Source organism: Panicum virgatum, chromosome 2N (assembly GCF_016808335.1).
Source record: "Panicum virgatum strain AP13 chromosome 2N, P.virgatum_v5, whole genome shotgun sequence".
Classification (NCBI taxonomy): Eukaryota; Viridiplantae; Streptophyta; class Magnoliopsida; order Poales; family Poaceae; genus Panicum; species Panicum virgatum.
The window spans coordinates 42488990-42507830 of record NC_053146.1 but is presented as its reverse complement, the minus strand read 5'-3'; the positions used below and the strand labels follow the sequence as shown (position 1 = coordinate 42507830).

General features: G+C 49.0%; 2 protein-coding genes and 1 non-coding gene across 4 annotated transcripts; 1 reads left to right on the top strand and 2 right to left on the bottom strand.

Moving 5' to 3' along the window:
• The first annotated feature begins 6119 nt into the window (after nucleotides 1-6119).
• On the top strand, nucleotides 6120-9725 carry LOC120660549 (homeobox-leucine zipper protein HOX25-like). 2 transcript variants are annotated; one of them, XM_039939120.1, is made up of 4 exons: nucleotides 6120-6544; nucleotides 6634-6719; nucleotides 6803-7236; nucleotides 9226-9725. In XM_039939120.1, exons 1-4 carry the CDS (start codon nucleotides 6135-6137, stop codon nucleotides 9577-9579), a joined length of 1284 nt encoding a protein of 427 aa, XP_039795054.1. In that variant the 5' UTR covers nucleotides 6120-6134; the 3' UTR covers nucleotides 9580-9725. The 2 variants fall into 2 exon arrangements, with proteins under 2 accessions (XP_039795054.1, XP_039795056.1); XM_039939122.1 differs by having other exon boundaries at nucleotides 6201-6719.
• Nucleotides 9726-15462: 5737 nt separating this feature from the next.
• On the bottom strand, nucleotides 15463-15535 carry TRNAK-CUU. The gene has a single exon. It is a non-coding gene; the product is annotated as a tRNA-Lys (tRNA).
• A 297-nt stretch (nucleotides 15536-15832) lies between these two features.
• Nucleotides 15833-18370, bottom strand: LOC120660548 (U-box domain-containing protein 19-like). Its single transcript, XM_039939119.1, has one exon. It carries the CDS (start codon nucleotides 18287-18289, stop codon nucleotides 16187-16189), a length of 2103 nt encoding a protein of 700 aa, XP_039795053.1. The 5' UTR covers nucleotides 18290-18370; the 3' UTR covers nucleotides 15833-16186.
• Nucleotides 18371-18841: the final 471 nt, after the last annotated feature.

Genomic DNA, 18841 nt, shown 5'->3' with positions numbered 1-18841 from the left:
TTTGCTTGCTGAACGTAAGCTTTAAAATCCTCACAAAAGTGGCAACCATCCGCATCAACTCGGTTGCGGATCACTTGATTAGCCCCACTCAAACAGCATTTCTGAGAGGACGTAACATACTCGAAGGAGTGGTTATTCTTCATGAAACGGTGCATGAGCTCCATCGCAAAAACCAGAGTGGAATCATATTCAAAATAGACTTTGAAAAGGCTTATGACAAAGTACGATGGGATTTTCTACTACAAACGCTCCGGATGAAAGGATTTGCACCAAAATGGATACAGTGGATCAAATCCTTTATATCGGGCGGGAGTATAGCAATCAACGTCAATGATGAGGTAGGCCCATTCTTCCAAACAAGGAAAGGTCTGAGACAGGGCGACCCCCTCTCACCCATCCTTTTCAACTTAGTAGCCGATATGCTATCTATTTTCATAAATAGAGCCAAAGTGGACAATCAGCTGAGGGGTGTGGTGCTGCACCTAGTTGAGGGCGGCCTCTCCATCCTACAGTACGCTGATGATACCGTTCTCTTTATGGAGCATGACCTGGAACAGGCTCAAAACATGAAGTTAATTCTTTGTGCCTTTGAACAGTTATCGGGTCTGAAAATTAACTTCCACAAGAGTGAGCTCTTTTGTTTTGGTGAGGCCAAGGACTTTGAGGATCAGTACAGGGAGCTGTTCGGATGCAACACCGGTACCTTTCCTATTCGTTATTTGGGCATCCCGATCCATTTTCGGAGATTGTCAAACAACGATTGGTTGAGAGTACAAGAACGTTTTGAAAAGCGCCTCAGTAGCTGGAAAGGGAAAAACCTTTCCACCGGAGGGCGGCTAACCTTGATCAACTCAGTTCTTAGCAGCCTACCGATGTACATGATGTCCTTCTTCGTGATTCCAAAAGGGGTTCGCAAGAAGTTGGATTACTTCCGATCTCGGTTCTTCTGGTAAAGCGATGAGCACAAACAAAAATATCGGCTAGCAAAGTGGGATATCCTGTGCCAACCTAAAGATTAAGGAGGTTTAGGGATACAAAATCTCGAACTTAAAAACATCGCATTGCTCAGCAAGTGGTTGTACCGACTGTTGACAATAGATGGTACTTAGCGGCAGATTCTACGCAACAAATATCTAGGGACTAAACCGTTGGTTCAAGTCCATTGGAAAAGTGGTGACTCTCATTTCTGGGCAAGCTTGATGAAAGCAAAAAGTGAGTTCCTCCGGTTTGGGACCTTCGTTATAAAGAATGGGTCACAAGTTAGATTTTGGGAAGACATTTGGCTAGGTAACACACCCTTGAGACAACAATACCCGCAACTATATAATATTACAAGGAGAAAACATGATACAGTGGGTCAAGTGCTTTTAGCGCCAACACCCAATCTATCTTGGCGTAGGGATCTCATCGGAAATAACTACTAGCAATGTGGAATGACCTAGCAGCCCAACTGGCTCCCATCACACTCAGCCACGATGAGGATGAGTTCAGATGGAATCTTGACCCGGCAGGTGTCTTCTCAGTAAAGTCACATTACTGGGGATTAATAAGTCAGAACGTTCCCAATGTCAACAAGAAATTATGGAAGCTGAAACTACCTTTAAAAATCAAGATATTCCTCTGGTACATTAGGCGCGGCATCATCCTCACAAAGGATAACTTGGCGAAAAGGAACTGGCAGGGTAATCAACAGTGCTGCTTCTGTCATGAAAATGAAACAATTCAGCATCTATTCCTAGACTGCAGTTTTGCGCGGATGGCTTGGGCCACGGTATACATGGCATGGGGTCTCCGCCAACCCACAAGTATATCGAACATGTTCGGGAGCTGGCTGAATGGAATTTCAAAACATCATAAATCACTCATCATGGTGGGAGTGGCAGCCATGTGCTGGTCTGTCTGGCTCTGCAGGAATGACGCTATATTTGAAAATAAACAATCTTATTTTTTGCAGGTTATCTACAGAACTACGCACTGGCTTCGTACATGGGCTACCCTACAACAGCCTACTTCCCAGGAGGTGCTTGTTGTGACCTCTCGGTGGTTGGAGCGGGTGGCAAAGGATTTTTTTACCCAGGCACATGGGTGGCGTTCTAGTCTCAGGATCGAAAGTCATTAATGTGTCTGTTAAACCTAAAATCTAGTAGGCTGTGTGCCCAATGGACGGAGGCTGGGAATGGTTTCAAGTCATTGTATCCACTCGATGTAACTTCTTGAAATTAATAAAATGTTCTCATTTCCAAAAAAAATCTAAACAAGGGCTAAAACAAGAAACACAAGGATTTGCAGTCCCACAAATTAGATGATTCTCTCAGGAACCTTGATGTCAATTCTTTTCATGTAAAAGTTTTTTTTTCATGATTCCTTTATCCTGAGTTTTTTTTCCTCTCCCAGTTTATATGCCGACACCCAGCAGCCCACTGGGCAAGCAGACAACTGGCGCAAAAGAACACAAAAACTATGGCAAACGGATAAGTTTAACTAACCAGCTAATTGTGACACATCATCTTATTAGGTCGTTGATGGCAGCAGAAAACTACAAAAGTCAGACCAGTTCCTGTGATGGCAACACAACTCCACACACACCCAGCCCCCAAGTACCCAACCCTTCACACTTGCACAGGTGTTGAGCATCCTCCAGTCTCATCAAAATGACGCCCTGCTAAGAACAGAAACTTCACTCAATGAGAATCAACGAGAAATTAAAAAACAGCATGAAAATATAGAAAAAAAATGTTATCTCTTCAGGATATATATAGTGGGGATCAGAATTGACTACTGCAACGCCACCTGCAGCTGCTAGCCGGCCTGCAGCCCGCGTGGAACAAGTGGTTGGCCAAGAACATTACATTTGTCCATTTGATTCTCTGAATCTGGCCTGAAGAATATATGATAAAAGGTCAATTCACGAGTGTTCCTGACACACACACCTGAGTGGCAGCGTCAGGCGGCAGCTGAGGGTTAGACTAAAGGGATTCCTAGCGCCATGTGAAACATGGCACCAAGCAATGCATCTAAAGGGCATATTTGAGTACTAGCTGAAAGTTACATTTCCTCACACCTACACATCAGGATTATATTCTTTTTCTTCAGATAAGAGTGAAGTTATTCTTTCTTGGTTCCTTATGGGAGGACAAACGCCCGCAAATGCTATCAAAAGTGAGATCAGATACGAATACAGAAGTATTTGTGCTTGCATTGTTTAACTGAGATTGGTAAGGATCAAATGCCTATCTAGGGTATCTGATATTAAGATGAACGATGGGAATAACCGCATCGTTGATTTGTCGTCTAGGTCTAGTTCCACTGCAGCAGAAGCATATACTATGGAACAGAGCATTTGCTTGTTTCCTCCGAAATAAACTGTAGTCCTGTCACATCGGTGTTTGGACACCAATTAGGAATACTAGCCTATCAACCCGTGCTCCCGCACGGGTTAAGTAGAAAATAATATAAATATAAAGCTTATAGCTAATAATTATAATTATCTATCTCACATCATCTTTCATCTATTAAATATTCTAACACATATTATTTATCATTATCTAGTTGCAATAGATTTTATTTTGCATTACACCTTCATGTGTATTTGATATACAGTTTATTGAACCATTTATTTGTAAATTGCTACTCTTATCTCTTCCATTATGCATGTCTATAGGGGTGACACATATCGTGGGCAGTATCTTTATATAAGCAACAACATAAATAATATATTAATAATAATAGAATAGTAATTAGAATTTTCTAATGGCGCACTTTAATATTTTGTTATAGTTATATAATGTAGATTCAGATTTAGGGGTTACTTTAACTTTAATAATTATATAATCGTATAATTTATATATAAATTTAAGGGGTTATTTGTATTATTTTTCTAATGGCATAGGTGGGTAATTTACATAAAGATTAGGCGGTTACTTTGGATTTTGTTTTATAATGGTGGAGGTGGGTAATTTAGATACATGTTTAGGGAGTTACTTTAGTCTATTTTCATAATGGCAGAGATGGGTAATTTATTAGGAGAGAAAGCAGATCCAATGACTATTATGATTAGAGTTGTCGGATTGACAGTCAGATGTTTCTGATTTTTATGAAAATTTCTAGAGTATCTACCTAGGATTCTATGTGGCTTCACGTGAGGCTTCAAAAGGAGCCTCCAATTAGTAATCGTAAGATTAAATATAGACTAATTATTAAAACCAATGGTATCAATGGTGGCCAATTTACGAGACTATTAAGACTACTTAGTCCATAATTTGACTATATTGTGCTACAATAAATGTGTGCTAATAATGGATTAATTAAGCTTAATAGATTTATCTTGTGAATCAGCTCCATCTTATGCAATTAGTTTATAGCTGGCTCATGTTTAGTCCCCTAATTGGCATCCAAACTTCTGATGTGACCTGGACTAAAAATTTCCCTGGATCCAAACATCTTCTTTTGTTTCCCCACTTCAAACCGGCCCAAATTCCAATAGTTTTGTTTTGAGTCACATTACCTTTATTTCTTCTCTCTTTTTATCGTAAGGGCTACGTGTACAAGTTTAGTACATAGGCTGGAACTTTGTTATTTAATAAAGTTCCTTCATCTAAAAACTTGCGAGATGCTATGTTTTGCACTAAATGTAAACATAACCGTTGGTTCTAATCTTGTACGGAAATGCTTGCAGAATATGTCTTGTGATACTCTGCACTGTACTGGTGTTTGCTAATTATCACGGAGAAAGCATATTAGATGTAAAGCATATTAGATGCGAATACTCGAGAAGTGCACAATTATTTTACCAGTCGGTGAAGAGATTGAGCTTATTCGAGATATATCCATGTTCTTTTGCTTGAAGCATATATGTAATTAAATTACAAATTGGCCACACATAATTAGAAATAAAATTGAGTCACAAAATGATTTTTTTCCTTTTACAAGTTACTACATCTGTTTGACAATGTTTGTCCCATTCTCATATTTATGAGCTAGAAAAGCTAAGTATTAGATGTTGCATTAATCTATCTAGCTATGAGCAAAAGTGCGATTAAATTATATCGGTATTACTATAGTTTAAAGTTACATTATCTACAACTGGAGAAGGGGAGAGGAAAAGGAGAACAACTTGTTGCTTCTCTCATGTCATCTTGAGTTGAATTCCAAGCATATTCAACCTTTGTTTTCCGAATTGTGGGTGAAAAGGCATAAGCGCGAATCAAGAATAAGATAAACTTATTCACAAGTTGCATATCGATCGGCCAAGTACGTGTTCAAAATTGGGCTAACAAATTCATCAGCTACTTGCCACAAATACCATGTCGCATGATCCCATCACACCCTCAAATGATAGTCATGGTCATGGCACCGCAACTAAATCCTTAGCTGGTTAATTATACGTGTCGCCCAGTCATGAAGCTGACATAACTGTGTTTAGTAAGCTCGATAACTTGTTAAGATAGTGCATGAAAATTCAATGTGTGGTGGACCATTACCAGAACCGTTTCTAGTTAGCTTTTTAGGTTTCCAAAGGGAGCTATGATGTGTGGAGCTTGTGTCGTGTCCTTTTTTTTTGAGCGGGTGTCTTGTCCTTCTACTTGCACGAAACGGTGTCACAAGATGCATATGCTCATATATACAGAGTACAATAGGACCAGCAGTAAACTGTCAACAGCTTGCAGTTTATGCTTCTATTTTTTAATATTTTTTATGAAATTGTTGTAGTTGATTGGTCTTTGTCGTAGCACATGACAATGACATCATATGAAAATTTAAGTTCCCAGGATTTCTTCAAACTATTGTCTGCACAATCAGTGGTGAAGCCAGGAATGGAAGGCTGGGGGCTGGTGACCCTTCTTCTTCCTTACTCCCTCCCTTCCTTCATCAATGGTCTCCAAAATTTTAGGGGGGCTGTGGGGGCTCCATAGAGTTTTGGGCAGTAGGGGGGCTGGAGCCCCCTCACCCCCTAGATCCGCCCCTGTGCACAATTCACTAATTTTACAAGCTCTAAATAAACCAGCTAAAAAAGATACTTCATTAAATACTGAAGGAGACATATAGGCCTTAATCCCCGGAATCAAGAGGCAATGAACCTCACTAACCCAAAAGGGTATTTCTGTCACTACGCCCCACGCGGCCACGCCCTCCAAATGCCCTTTGCTCCTATAAATTCCATCCTCCTCCAAGCTTCAGAGTTTACCCGGTTTCCTCACCAATTCCCGCCACTGAAGACGACTCCCCTTCTTCCAGTCCTCATTCCACTGGGTCTGCGTCTGATCAAACTCGTAGACGACACCGCCGGCCAGCTTCTCCGGCCACTGCGTGTGTCGTCGCACAAAACCTGCGGTGGCGAAGCCTGCGCCCTTCCCCGGCGTCGGCGCCATGGCGTTCACGCTGTACCCCACCAAGTCGTCAACGCGCGCGCCGTGGAGCACCAGCTTCTTCCGCCACAAGTTCCCGGCCACCGCGACCTCCTTCTGATCAGGCTAGCTCCGGCCGCCGGCGACACCTCCGTGTTTCTAGAGGAGGTGGAGGAGCGTACATACGTACACCGATTCACGTGAGTGTGCGCGTACAAAGATACGTTGTTCTTTTACTTCGTTGTTAGTAAATTGGCACATACATGGACTCCGGCCGCAACATGATCAGCTCCGTCGCGCCATTCCGCGCCGCCGGCGAAGGCGGCGGACAGGTGTTTCTCTTTGGCGGCGGCGGCGGCGGCGGCTTCCTTCGAAGTCAGTGATCGTGACGTCTTCCTTCTAGCTAGTTCGTGCCTTCGTGGAATAAATATACCCGTTGCTCATGTCCTCGTCTGCAGGCGCGCCGGTGGTGGGGGCCGCCGGGGCGGCGGACGGCTGGCGGCGCCGCAAGCGGCCGTTCCAGCTAACGGCGGCGCACGAGGAGCTGCAGCTCCAGCTCGAGCTCGGAGACGATGAGCTGGCCGGCTTCGACTACGAGCTGCACGGCGGGCCGCAGGAGCGGACGAAGCGCCGGCTGACGGCGGAGCAGGTGCGGGAGCTGGAGCTGAGCTTCGAGGAGGAGAAGCGGAAGCTGGAGCCCGAGCGCAAGAGCGAGCTGGCGCGGAGGCTCGGGATCGCGCCGCGGCAGGTGGCCGTGTGGTTCCAGAACCGCCGCGCGCGCTGGAAGGCCAAGCAGCTCGAGCAGGACTTCAACCGCCTCAGGGCCGCCCACGACGAGCTCCTCGCCGGCCGCGACGCGCTCCTGGCCGACAACGATCGCCTCCGGTCACAGGTGAGGTCATCAATCCGGCGGGCCATCATTTAACCCTGCACTTAGTAGTTAGGCATTCCCATGCAGGTAATTTAACCACCAATTTCAGGAATTCTTCGAAAAATAAATAACTTTTGGAACAGGATTGTTATATGAGTGCCAGCACCAGAATTTTTTCCTTCCTCTTTTCTTCTTCTTCTTCTTCTTCTTTCCTCTTCCTGAGTATTATGAACTTCCTAGAGTTTAAGGTCTAGCACTTGGATCTCTAGTTACAGTTAATTTATTCCTAGAGTTGTGGTTAAGTTATATTAAACTTATTTCGCAAAGAGAAGTTATATTAAATTTGAAAAATTTTACAATGACTGAAAAACTAAGAGCCATCCAACTGATAAAATCCTATAGTGGTGAAGGTAAGAAGTACCTAAAAGTACCTAGGATAAAGGTTGCGTTTAGTTCCCAAAATAATTTGCGCAGTACCCGTCATATCGAATTTTCGAACACATCCATGGAGCATTAAATGCAGTTGAAAAAAATAACTAATTACATAGTCTAACTTATTCCTACGAGATGAATCTAATGATGCTAATTAATTCATGATTGGACATTAATTGTCAAATAACAACGAAATGTGCTACAGTAGCCAAACCCAAACTTTTTCACCAACTAAACACCCCAAAATACTTGATATTTTCAAAATGTGGGACCAAATACCAAAAAGTGGGACCGAATACTAATTTTATTTTATTTTTATAAATACTTTTCATAGATTAACGGCTAGAAAAAAGTTTAAGGTAAAAGTACCTGAAAGTACCCATTGGTACTTTACAATCATTGTAAAAGATAGTTGTCACATCGAATGTTAGGATATCAATTCGAATGTTCAGATGTCAATTTAATATAAAAATAATTACATAAGTTGCAATTAGAATTCTAGACGAATCCATTAAGTATAATTAATGCACAATTAGAGGATGGCTACTGTAGCAATTAGTGGACAAATTATGAACTAATTATGTTTAATAGATTCGTCTTCTGAATAAGTCAGGACTTATGAAATTAGATTTGTAATAAATTTATATTTAGTGCTTCTAATTGATGTTTAAACATGCGTGTGACGGGATTTATGATTATAAAACCTAACATGGCCTTAGTCCCTTGCCACGCTCGCGTACATGTGTCTTGTTGTAACTTCTAGAAAGAGTTAGTATAATTAAAAGTTTTGTTGAACTTCTCTAAAATACCTTAATTTATTGCAACACTCAACTTCTTTTTTTAAGAAAAAAAAAGAGTATGTTAACATAATTTGGATGTGGCTTGTGTATATAAGCCAATACCTGAGTGATAGGTAAACAACCCATCTAGGCCCTAGGAGGGGTAGTTAACAAATATGTTAGCAGATTCCACAATGATAAGAACCCGATCGATGAGCTCTAGGTCTCTAGTCAACTTCGCTAATCATAATAGCCGCCAAAAATAATCCATCGCGGAAGCCAACCAACATTGGTATTAAGGGTGGCATCTCGGAGGATGGTAACTGGAATTCCTCCCGAAGATTGGATACTAGAATCTACCTAATTATAAGAGACTTCCAAAACTTTGGAACTTACGAGCAAGAATTGCTCTATCAATCACTCTCTATTTCAGACATACCTTCTGAATTTTTTTCAAACCCAAAAGTCCAGTATCTTCGAACAATTTAGTGAATTAGGAAGAGCTCTTTTGTGCAGAAAAAAAAGAGCGGAGTAATCTTTCAAACTTGCATTCGAAATGTGAAATATTTATAAAAGGTGGAGAGATCACGATGATTAGTAGGGCCACTACTGTGGCGGCAGAGGCACACACTGCATTACTAATTCACATGTCACTAGCAGTTGTTGTTGTTGATGGAGTACGTTTCAGTATCATGGTCTGGCCTGACCAGCAGGTCAGGAAATACGAACCTTACAAATCTTTTTGCGTAAATCATATATACACGTTAGATTTACAGATACCCATCAACATTCATGTCAGGTAATCACGCTGACTGACAAGCTGCAAGCCAAGGAGTCCTCGGTGCCAGCCACTGCTCTGAAGGCGGCAACCTACGCTTCTTTCGAACAAGATCAGCTCTGCACCGAGACCGCCACCACCGCAGGCGCGGCGCCGGCGGCAGGCTACACAGGGGGAGCCGGCGACAGCCCGGAGTCCTACCTGGCCGGCGCGCGCTCGCCACCGTCTTCATCAGAGGATGATTGTGGTGGCGGCGACGGTGACGATGGCGCCTTCTTCCTCCCCAACCCCGACATGTTGCTAGCCGCGGCTGCCGAAGAGGACGGGGCGCAGCTCAGCAACTGGGCATGGCTGTGGAACGAGCAGCAGTATTAACCTAGCTAGTGTTGCATTATACTGTATAAATTTGGGTTTTGGGTATTTCTAGTATTGATACTGTATCTTCTCATGATAAATCAATGCTTTATTAAACTGTTCACGATCACTTTCTACCCTGAAAGTGACCATTTCTAAGTCTGACATTAGAAGTGATTGCACTCTGCAATGTGTTGTCCAATGATCGTCAAAAGTTGAGTGACCATTTCTAAGTCTAACATTAGAAGTGACTACACTCTGCAATGTGTTGTCCAATGATCGTCAAAAGTTGGGCCGGACTAGCCCATAACAAGAGGCCTCTCCATTTAGACCATGTTTGGTTTCCAAAAGTCCCTAAACTCTCCAAAAGTCCTTGTAGCTAAACTTAAGTCTCACCCTGTTTGGTTTCAGAGACTAGAGAGACTAAATATCATTTAATAAAGTTGACAAAGTATAAAAATACCCCTGAATGCACAGGAAATGAAGGGCACCAGTCTCCCCCGCTCGCGCGGCTCGTCGACCTCCTCGTGCTTGCCGGCAATGGGGACGCGGCCGCCGTCGCGTCGCACTCCTCCGCGACCGCCTCTCTGCCGCTGCGCGCGTCCATGTTGCCGTGAGCACCGTCTCCTCCCTGGCCGCCGCAGCCGCGGCCGCCGTCCTCGGATGGCGAGAGCGGCGTCGGGGATGACGAGGCGGCGGTGCGCGCCGCAGCGCAGGAGGTGGAGAGGCACAAGGAGGACGTCATCAACGACGTGTTCTGCGCGGGCTGGGCCTCCGCAACGCCGAGCTCGCCAGCTTCATGGTCGGACCCGGCGGGGGTTGCGCGCGACGGCGGGGCCTTGCGCGGCGCCGACAGGGGCTAGAGCGGGCGGCCTAGGGACGCGCGAGCGGCGAAAGGACGTGCTGGCAGGGGAGGGATGCACTGCGCTGCTGGTGGGGGCTACAGCGGGCGGTTGGGGTGGCGGCGGCGGCGGAGAGGGGCTCAGGTGGGGGAGAGGACGGGAGAGCTAGAGGATGTGGATGATGGTGGGGGCTACAGCGGGCGGTTGGGGTGGCGGCGGCGGCGGAGAGGGGCTCAGGTTGGGGAGAGGACGGGAGAGCTAGAGGATGTGGATGAGGGGGGAGAGCGTGTCGGGGTGGGGGAGGGGCGGACCGGGAGTAGGGTAGGGGGTAGTAGGTGGAAATATAGCCCAAAAGTCTCAAAACGCTCCTCATGAGGGTCTTCTCCAAAAAAAAGTCTTTACCCCAAAAAAGTCCATAAAAGTCCCAACCTGTTTGGTTTAAAAGTCCCAGAAGTCCCAGAGACTTCTACAAAAGTCCCTCAAACCAAACAGGGTCTTAGTCTTAAAATGAGAGCTGACAAATTTTCTTAAAATGGAAAGTACAATCCCTTCGGATTTCTAAAAAATGAAAGTTTTTATTTTTAATTTAAAAATAATTTACAATCTAATGTTAAGAATGTAACTTTGTACTCTGTAAAAATTACAAAAAGTAACTTCATAATATATTAATATTAAAAGTAACTTTTATGAAACGTGCTTTTATTTAAAATAGTCACTTTTATACTTTGTGAAAGTTAAGAAAAAGTAATATTGTAGTATATGAATTTTTTTAAAAATAACTTTCTGATTCGTTTTTTTAGGGACATAACTTTCTAATTCGTGACAAACATAGCAGTAGTAGAAATCACGGGAGAGGCAGTGGCCAAGGCCCATGGCATAGGATGACCCTTGAGTTTTTTCTATTGTTATATTATTTATTTTTTTATTTTTCAAAAATATATACCGCAAATTTTTTTTGCACATCTAGCCTCCTTGTAGAGATGTTATCGCCGGTTCATCCGGCGGAATTTTTTTTTACCTGTGCAGCTCACTTTCAAAAAATCATAACTAATTTACATGAACTCGTATGGGGATAAACTTTATATGAAAATTGTAGATCTCGACGAGATCTACAACTTTGCAGTTCAAACTTTTTTTATTTGGAGCCATCTTGGTACTCAAATAACAATAAATTTCGGATCTAAAATTTAAATTTTGGTCTGAACACTGGACAGTACACCTTCAAAAAATTATAATTAATTTATATGAACTCGTGTGGAGATAAACTTTATATAGAAACTATAGAACTCAACAAGATCTACAACTTTGTAGTTCAAAATTATTTCATTCGAAGCCATTTTGGTGCTCAAATAATTGTCACAAGCTTCAGATCCAAAATTAAATTTTAGATCTGGAGCATTTATTGATTATTTAAGCACCAAGATGGCCCCAAATGAAAAAAAGTTTGAACTACAAAGTTGTAGATCTCGTCGAGATCTACAATTTCCATATAAAGTTTGTCTACATCCGAGTTCATATAAATTAGTTAAGATTTTTTAAAAGTGAGCTTCCTAGGTAAAAAAATTCCGCCGGATGAACCGGCGATAACATCGCTACGGTACCCCTACCGCCAGTTCATCCGGCGGTATGCTCTTAACGCCATTTGAACTGGCGATAGGTGGCCAGATCTGTAAAAAAAATTTGCGGTATATATTTTTGAAAAATCACAAAATAAATAATATAAAAATTAAAAAAAACTCATGACCCTTGAGCCTTGTCGGTGGATGGGTGAGATGCTCGGTGGGCTTGGCCGGACAGCTGGATGGAGATGGCGATTTAAATCTTTCCAATGGGCTTAAATTAAATTAATGCTGATGGAGGATGTGGCCCACTTAACGCGGCCCGCCATTCCAGTCGATGGGTTTGGTACGCAGGCTGAGTTCCAAAAGCCCAAACGTATGTCTTCCTTCCGCCGCTGACTCCGTCAAAAAATGACGCCCAGTCATGGACTCGTGTGGAGTCTCGTGATAAAAGGGGCGTGATTCGTGATTCGTGGCCCCTTTTATCTATTTTTCGACTTTACTTTTTTTTTCGAATTTAGTTGCCACGTAAGTTCCTTCTTATTCTTGTTCTTCTTCTTCGGTGAGTAAACCGAGTACTCCTACCAACGACAAGGACTAAACAGATTCCAAGTGCCAATTTATATTCTGCATAGAGTAAAATACACTGTGGGTCCTTAAACTAGTTCTCCTGTTCTGTTTAGGTCCATAAACTTTGAAAATACATTTCTAGGTCCAGGATCTATTTAAGTGTGCCATTGAGGTCCAAAACGTCTTTGACCTGCTCTGACCGTCTACGTGGATCGCCAAGTCGGCTTTGACGTGGATTTTCTTTTTATTGTTCACCCCTCTCCCCCCCCCCCCCCCGTCCTCTCCCTCCATCACGCCTCCGCCTCCGCCTCCCTCTAGCCGGCGGCGCCCCCTGCTCTCTCGGCGCCTCCTCCCTCTCCGGCGAGCAGGGGCCCGGCCCTCCCTCCCTTCGTCTCCTCTCTCTCCCTGCCGGCGAGCTGCCCCAGCCCTCCCTTCCTGCCCCGGCCGCGAGCCGTCCCGTCCCCTCCGGTGGCAGGGGCGCGGGGTGGCGGCGAGAGCGCGCGCTGCCCGCGGCGGCGGCACGCGCGCCAGGCCCATGCGCGCCGACCCCTCCTCCCTCCTCCCTCGCCGCGCGGGGCCGCCCCCTCCTCCTCCCTCCCTCCCGGCGCTTCCTCCCGGCGGCCATGGGCTTGGGCGGCGGCGGGTGGGCCGGGGCGCGGCTGCAGCCGCGGCGGATGCGCGGCGACCTCCTCGACCCCGAGCTCCGGCGGCGTCCCGACCCCCCTCTCTCCGTCCGCTTCTCCCCGCCCCTCTCTCTCTCTGTCGGAGCTCTCCCGCACGCCGCCGCTCCGCCCCCTGCTCGCACGCCGCTGCTGCTCGCTGGTCGGCCCGCGCGCGCACGCTCGCCATGGCCTCCTCCGGCCTCCCCGGCGAGGATCCGCACGGCCACCACCTTCCTCCTCCCTCGCGCAGCGGAGCAGAGCTCCTAGAAGACCGTGCGCCGCCCCCTTCCTCCTCCGCCGTCCTCGCAGTGCCCGCCTGAGCTCCGCCTGCTCGCGCTCGGCCGCAGCCGAGCTCCGCCGTCAAGCCTGTCCTCCGCGGGGCCATGGCGGCCGGCATTCGCCCTCCCCTGCTCCCTCCGTCGCGCAGCGGAGGCGAGGCGAGGCGCCCCCATCGCCGGCGCCACTCCTCCCCCTCCGCCCCTCAGCTCGCGCGCGCGCCGGCCGCTCGCAGTGGAGGCGTGGCGAGGCGAGGCGCGGCCGGCGAGTCGCGAACTTGCGGAGCTGAGGTAGCACGCGCTCGGGCCACGGCGGGCTCGCGGAGCAGCGGCGGCGTGCGCTCGGGCCACCGGCGCACGAGGTCGACGGCCACGCGGTGCTCTCTGCCCCCGCCGGCGGAGGAGGGAGGGAGCAGAGTAGGGGCGGCGGCACGGGAAGGACGCCGGAGGAGGGGATGGGGAGGAAGAGAGGGAGAGGCAGTCCACGTTGGATCTAAGTCCATGTCGAATCCGAGCTGGCCGTCCATGTAGACGCTCAAAGGCAGTCGGAGGCGTTTTGGACCTCAAGTGACTCACTTAAATAGATCCTGGACCTAAAAATACATTTTCAAAGTTCATGGACCTGAATAGAACGGCTCAACTAGTTTAAGGACCCACAGTGCATTTTACTCTTCTGCATATGTAGCAGTATTTTGAGGTGCTACTCCTCTGCTGCCAACATTGCGTACCGTCAGAATTCAGAAATAAACTGCCACTAACAGCACCGTAAGTCAAGTCCGGACCCCCAAAGAGACCTCTCTTTCCTCCACTCGTGTCTCTTGTTAAATGGATAGCTAGCAGGCCTCGGATCAAGCAGCAGATTTGTATCGGGGGACAAGAAAAGAAAAACCGTAGGATCTGGCAGCCCAATTGTTTAACGCGCGAAGCCACCGTCCAAACAATTCCTTAAACTTACCACAAAAAAAGAGCAATTCCTTAAACCAGCCAGCCAGGCATGTGTCTCTCCCGTGACCCGATCACGAGGCCGCCGCGCCGCTCCGCTCCGCTCCGAGGCGAGATCTCACGCAGCGGCATCAGGTCGGGCGTTGCAATCAACGGACGCTAAACCCGATTAGCTACTAATTAATTGTCTAATAAACCGAACAAGTGGTGGTGCGCCTCACGTGACCGGCACTAGCTGTGGGGGCACGGGAGGGGGGCAGGCAGGCACGCAGCACGTCGGCGGCGGCTCGGCGTGTGCGACCGGATCCATGCGTAGGCAGCGGCGGGAGCGGGGCCGCGTCGGGGGCCCCAGGTCACAGACTGACCCAATTATTTTTGGTATTATCATTTTATAATTTTATATGGGGTTAAGGAGGAGAGATTAATGAAATGGAGGCGACGTGCCAGGCGAGCCAGTCTCGTGGGGTCAAGTCAGTGCGGTCTGTGTAAGCGTCGAATTCGCTGCCGACTTGCGCTGTGCCGCAATCGCATCGTAGCACGTACGCACGCCCCTCCCTGACACGTCAACGCTGCTGAGCGCAACAGCGGGCGCCAGATATGATTATTACTTTGGCAGTATTTAGTTTCTTGAAAATTTCAAAATTTCCGTCACATCGAAATATTAAATATAGTAAATTACGTATGCATGGAATACTAAATGTTAGTAAATAAAATAATTTATTGCACAATTTAGATGTACGTTGCGAGATGAATCTTTTGAGCTAATTAGTCCATAGTAGAATAATATTTATCACATACAAACGAAAAATGCTACAGTACTTTTTCAACTCCACTTTTCACATATAAACACAACACAACCTTTTGAATCGGCTAGATGATGTTTACTGGAGCTTGACCTGCCGGTAGCGGTAGCGCAGCCGGCAGTGCGCAATGCTGACCTGCCGGTAGCGGTAGCGCAAGGGGAAAAAAAATGATTGCATACTATCTGAAGGAACGAATAGTGGAAAAACAGTTAGGAAAAAGATGGAGAGACAAACAAAAAAAGGTCGAATGCCGCCCACCGTGGGGTTCGAACCCACGACCACAAGGTTAAGAGCCTTGTGCTCTACCGACTGAGCTAGACGGGCTTTGTGTCCGCTGTAAAAATAAAAGTATATAATTCTGTAATTTTCGGTTGCGGTTTACCTGTGCACTACTCTGAGCTCGAGCTGAAAGCACGCGAACATGAGCTGTTCCAATCACGCCAACTGCTACGATGCAACCTTATCAAGACACACGCCAGTACTTCGAACTGTACTACTCTGAGCTTCAGTTACCTCGTCCGGCCTCCTATGTCACTGAGGCACACCCGTCCTTTGATTCCCTAGATCTTTTTAGCACCAGTAATTCGCCTCAGAGCTATCCATACTAGAATCCGTCATGGATTTAAATAGCCACAGTAAAAAAATTTACTGGAATCTCCACAGTTACTAACGCAAGCAACTCATATGTACAAGTTCCAAACTGTAACCTATACTACCACACTTTCTACTACTGCTGTCGATTTAGTCAAGCTCACAAGAGACTTCTCTGTACTTTCGTGTGTTCGTGTGTGTGTGTGTGTACAGCAATCGAAGTGTAACAAAACATCAAAAAAGGAAGCAGCAAAATCCGTTCCTAGCTCTTCTAAAACATGAGCTGAGAGTTCGCAAAAATGTTCTCACAACGATCACTCGCTGACAGTAAGATCTACCCTCCTACATCCTGTACTTACGGCACGTCTTGTCTCGGTCCTGCGGCTATAGCACGCGAACGACGCGCTCGCCGGCCTCCGGTGCGGACGCCGCCGGCGGCGCGTCGCCCATCTCGTAATGCCGGTGGATCATGTTCAGCAGCGCCCTCGCCCGCTTGCACGTCTGCGGGCTGCCGTCGGCCACCAGCGTGTACAGCGACGCCATCAGCCCCGGCATCCGCCCCAGCAGCGCCACCACCTTCTCCCCGCCGTGCCGGCACAGCGAGACCAGCAGCGCCACGCAGTGGTCCTTCCCGGACCGGGACGCCGACGTCGCGAGGGCCTCCACGACGCGGGCGACGAGGCCCGGGCGCGCCAGCACGGCCTGCGCGCCCACCGGGTGCTCCGCGAGCCTCGCCAGCAGGGCCACGGCGTCGCCGGCGAGGTCGTCAGGGTCCACGGCCAGCACAGCTGCGAGGGCGACCACGGCGCCGGCTGCGACGGCCTTGCCGTGGTTGCTCGCGCACTGGAGCAGGCCGTAGAGGCTCACCATGGCGTTCTTGCGCCCGCGGTGCGCGCCGTCGCGGATGAGCTGCACCAGCGTCGGGATGGACTCCGGGATGCGCCCGATCTCCTCGGCCTGCTCCGGGCCCGACGAGAGGTAGAACAGGACGGCCGCCGCGTTCTGCCGCGCCTCGGCCCTGGCGCCGACGTTGATCACGTCCACGACGAGGCCCACGCCGCCGGCCTCGAAGAGCGCCGTCCGGCCCCCCGGGTGCTTGGAGAGGTTCAGGAGGGAAGCCACGGCATTCTCCTGCACGGAGGTGTCCGTTGAGGACAGGAGGCACAGCAGCCACGGCACGGCGTTCGCCTCCACGAGGCACGCGCGGTAGAACACGCTGTGCTTGCACAGCTTGCGGGCCTCGCTGGTCGCCTTCCGCCGCTCCTCCTTCGAACCCGTCGAGAGCTGGGCGACGATGTAGGTGACGGCGAGCCGGGCGGCACTGGCGGCGGCCGGTCCGAACGGCGCGGGTGCGTTGCCGAGCGCGCCGTGACGGTGCCCTGAGCTGCTAGCGTCCGGAAGCGAGACGCCGTTGCTGAGCAGCATCCGCTCGATGATCCCGCGGAGCGCGGCGTTCGGGACCATGTCGGCGGTGTGGAGCCGCTCACCGGTGACCGGGCACGTCCGGCACCCGGCCTTGATCCATCGAGTAATGGACGCACGGTCGTACGTCTGGCCGGTGGACACGGTCACCGGGTCCGTCATGAGGTCCAGCGTGACGGGGCACTGCAGCGCGTCCGGTCTGATCCAGTCCGGGCACCTGGCCGGCCGCGCCGCCGCGTCCGCTTTTGGATTCACGTCGATCTGATCGAACAGCACGACGCGGCAGTAGACCAGGAACGCAATTAAGCTGTTGATGAGTACCGCGTCGCTGCAGCTGTCATCGCCGGCGCCGTCCATCCGCGTGCGCAGCTCATCCTCCAGGAAGGCAATCTCCTCGGAGCACTCCGACCAGGTGCGAACACCGATGTGCTCGAGCACCCGCCGGGCGTCCTCGGCGTCCGGCGAGACGCCGCTCTTGAACTGCTCCAGTATCGACCGCACGGTCCTCGCCGCACGCTCGTCCCCGGTGTCCGGACGCACCGGCACTCGCCACGCCTGCTCCGACACCAGCCGCGCGAGCTCCCCGGCCTCCACTGACGCATCCACGACGCCCTTCGGCAGCGCGTCCAAGGCCGCCGCGACGGACCCGAGCACCGCCCGGAGCTCGGACGCGGCCAGCCCGGCGTTGACGAGCACCCACAGGCGCGCGCCCCGCCGCGCGCAGTCCGTGAGGAGGAACCGCAGCTTCTGCATGGCCACGTGCAGCTCCGTGAGCGCCGGCACCGCCGGCGCCGGCAGCACTAGCGCCAGCGCCTCCATCGCCTCCTGGATCTCCTCGAGGAACGCGAGGAGGATGCCTGCGATCCTTACTGCCTGCCGCACGCCGCGGCGGAGCACGGGGAAGGCGCCGGCGTCTCCGGCCCCGCGGCTCGTTAAATCGGCGGCGAGGGAGAGGAGGGAGGCGAGTAGAGGCGCCGGCGCGATGCCCTCGCACGGGCACACGGCCGGGAGCGCCAGCAGGCGGCGACGCTTCGGTTCGCCCGTTGGTGGCGTTGGCGGCGGCATTGCTGGTGAAGCTGGTAACCGTCGGAGAAGGGGAGTGGGCACATGAAACGGTAAGTAAGAAGAGAATTTTCGAGGTGACCGTAAATTCGCTGTGTGAGCGGGTATTTATAGAGGAGGTGGGAACACGTGTTGCGAGGCAAGAGACAGAGGGTTAAGATGATGCCACGTGGCTATGACGACACGTGTAGAGCGGTGGACGGCTGGTATCTCGGCTGGCGGCGGAAGTTCTTGAGATAATAACGGAGCAGCGGACTGGACCAACTGGTACTTGTATAACCAGTTTCAGCTAAGGTTCATATTTTATTGTACATGTAAAGATTTCCTTTTAACAACTTTGAAATATGCATAGTTGTACATGTAAAGCTTCAAATTGTAAAGTTATACTACTACATTAAATGCTTGAAAAATAAGTTAAGGAACGGCAAATTTAGCCATAAGATCACGATTAGACGGCTCTTCATTCTTTTCTTTTTATTATTGCAATGAACGTAGGAATGAAACTATCTTCATGCCGGGATTTCGCCATGGCAGTCCCTTCACCCTTGACGGTAG

What these genes read in the sequence shown, in the direction of transcription:
- LOC120660549 (XM_039939120.1), top strand. Translation starts at nt 6,135, where the DNA reads ATGCCCTTTGCTCCTATAAATTCCATCCTCCTCCAAGCTTCAGAGTTT. An exon ending in ACATACGTACACCGATTCAC is followed by an intron (nt 6,545 to 6,633) that starts GTGAGTGTGCGC and finishes CAACATGATCAG; the next exon opens with CTCCGTCGCGCCATTCCGCG. An exon ending in ACGATCGCCTCCGGTCACAG is followed by an intron (nt 7,237 to 9,225) that starts GTGAGGTCATCA and finishes CATTCATGTCAG; the next exon opens with GTAATCACGCTGACTGACAA.
- LOC120660548 (XM_039939119.1), bottom strand. Translation starts at nt 18,289, where the DNA reads ATGCCGCCGCCAACGCCACCAACGGGCGAACCGAAGCGTCGCCGCCTG.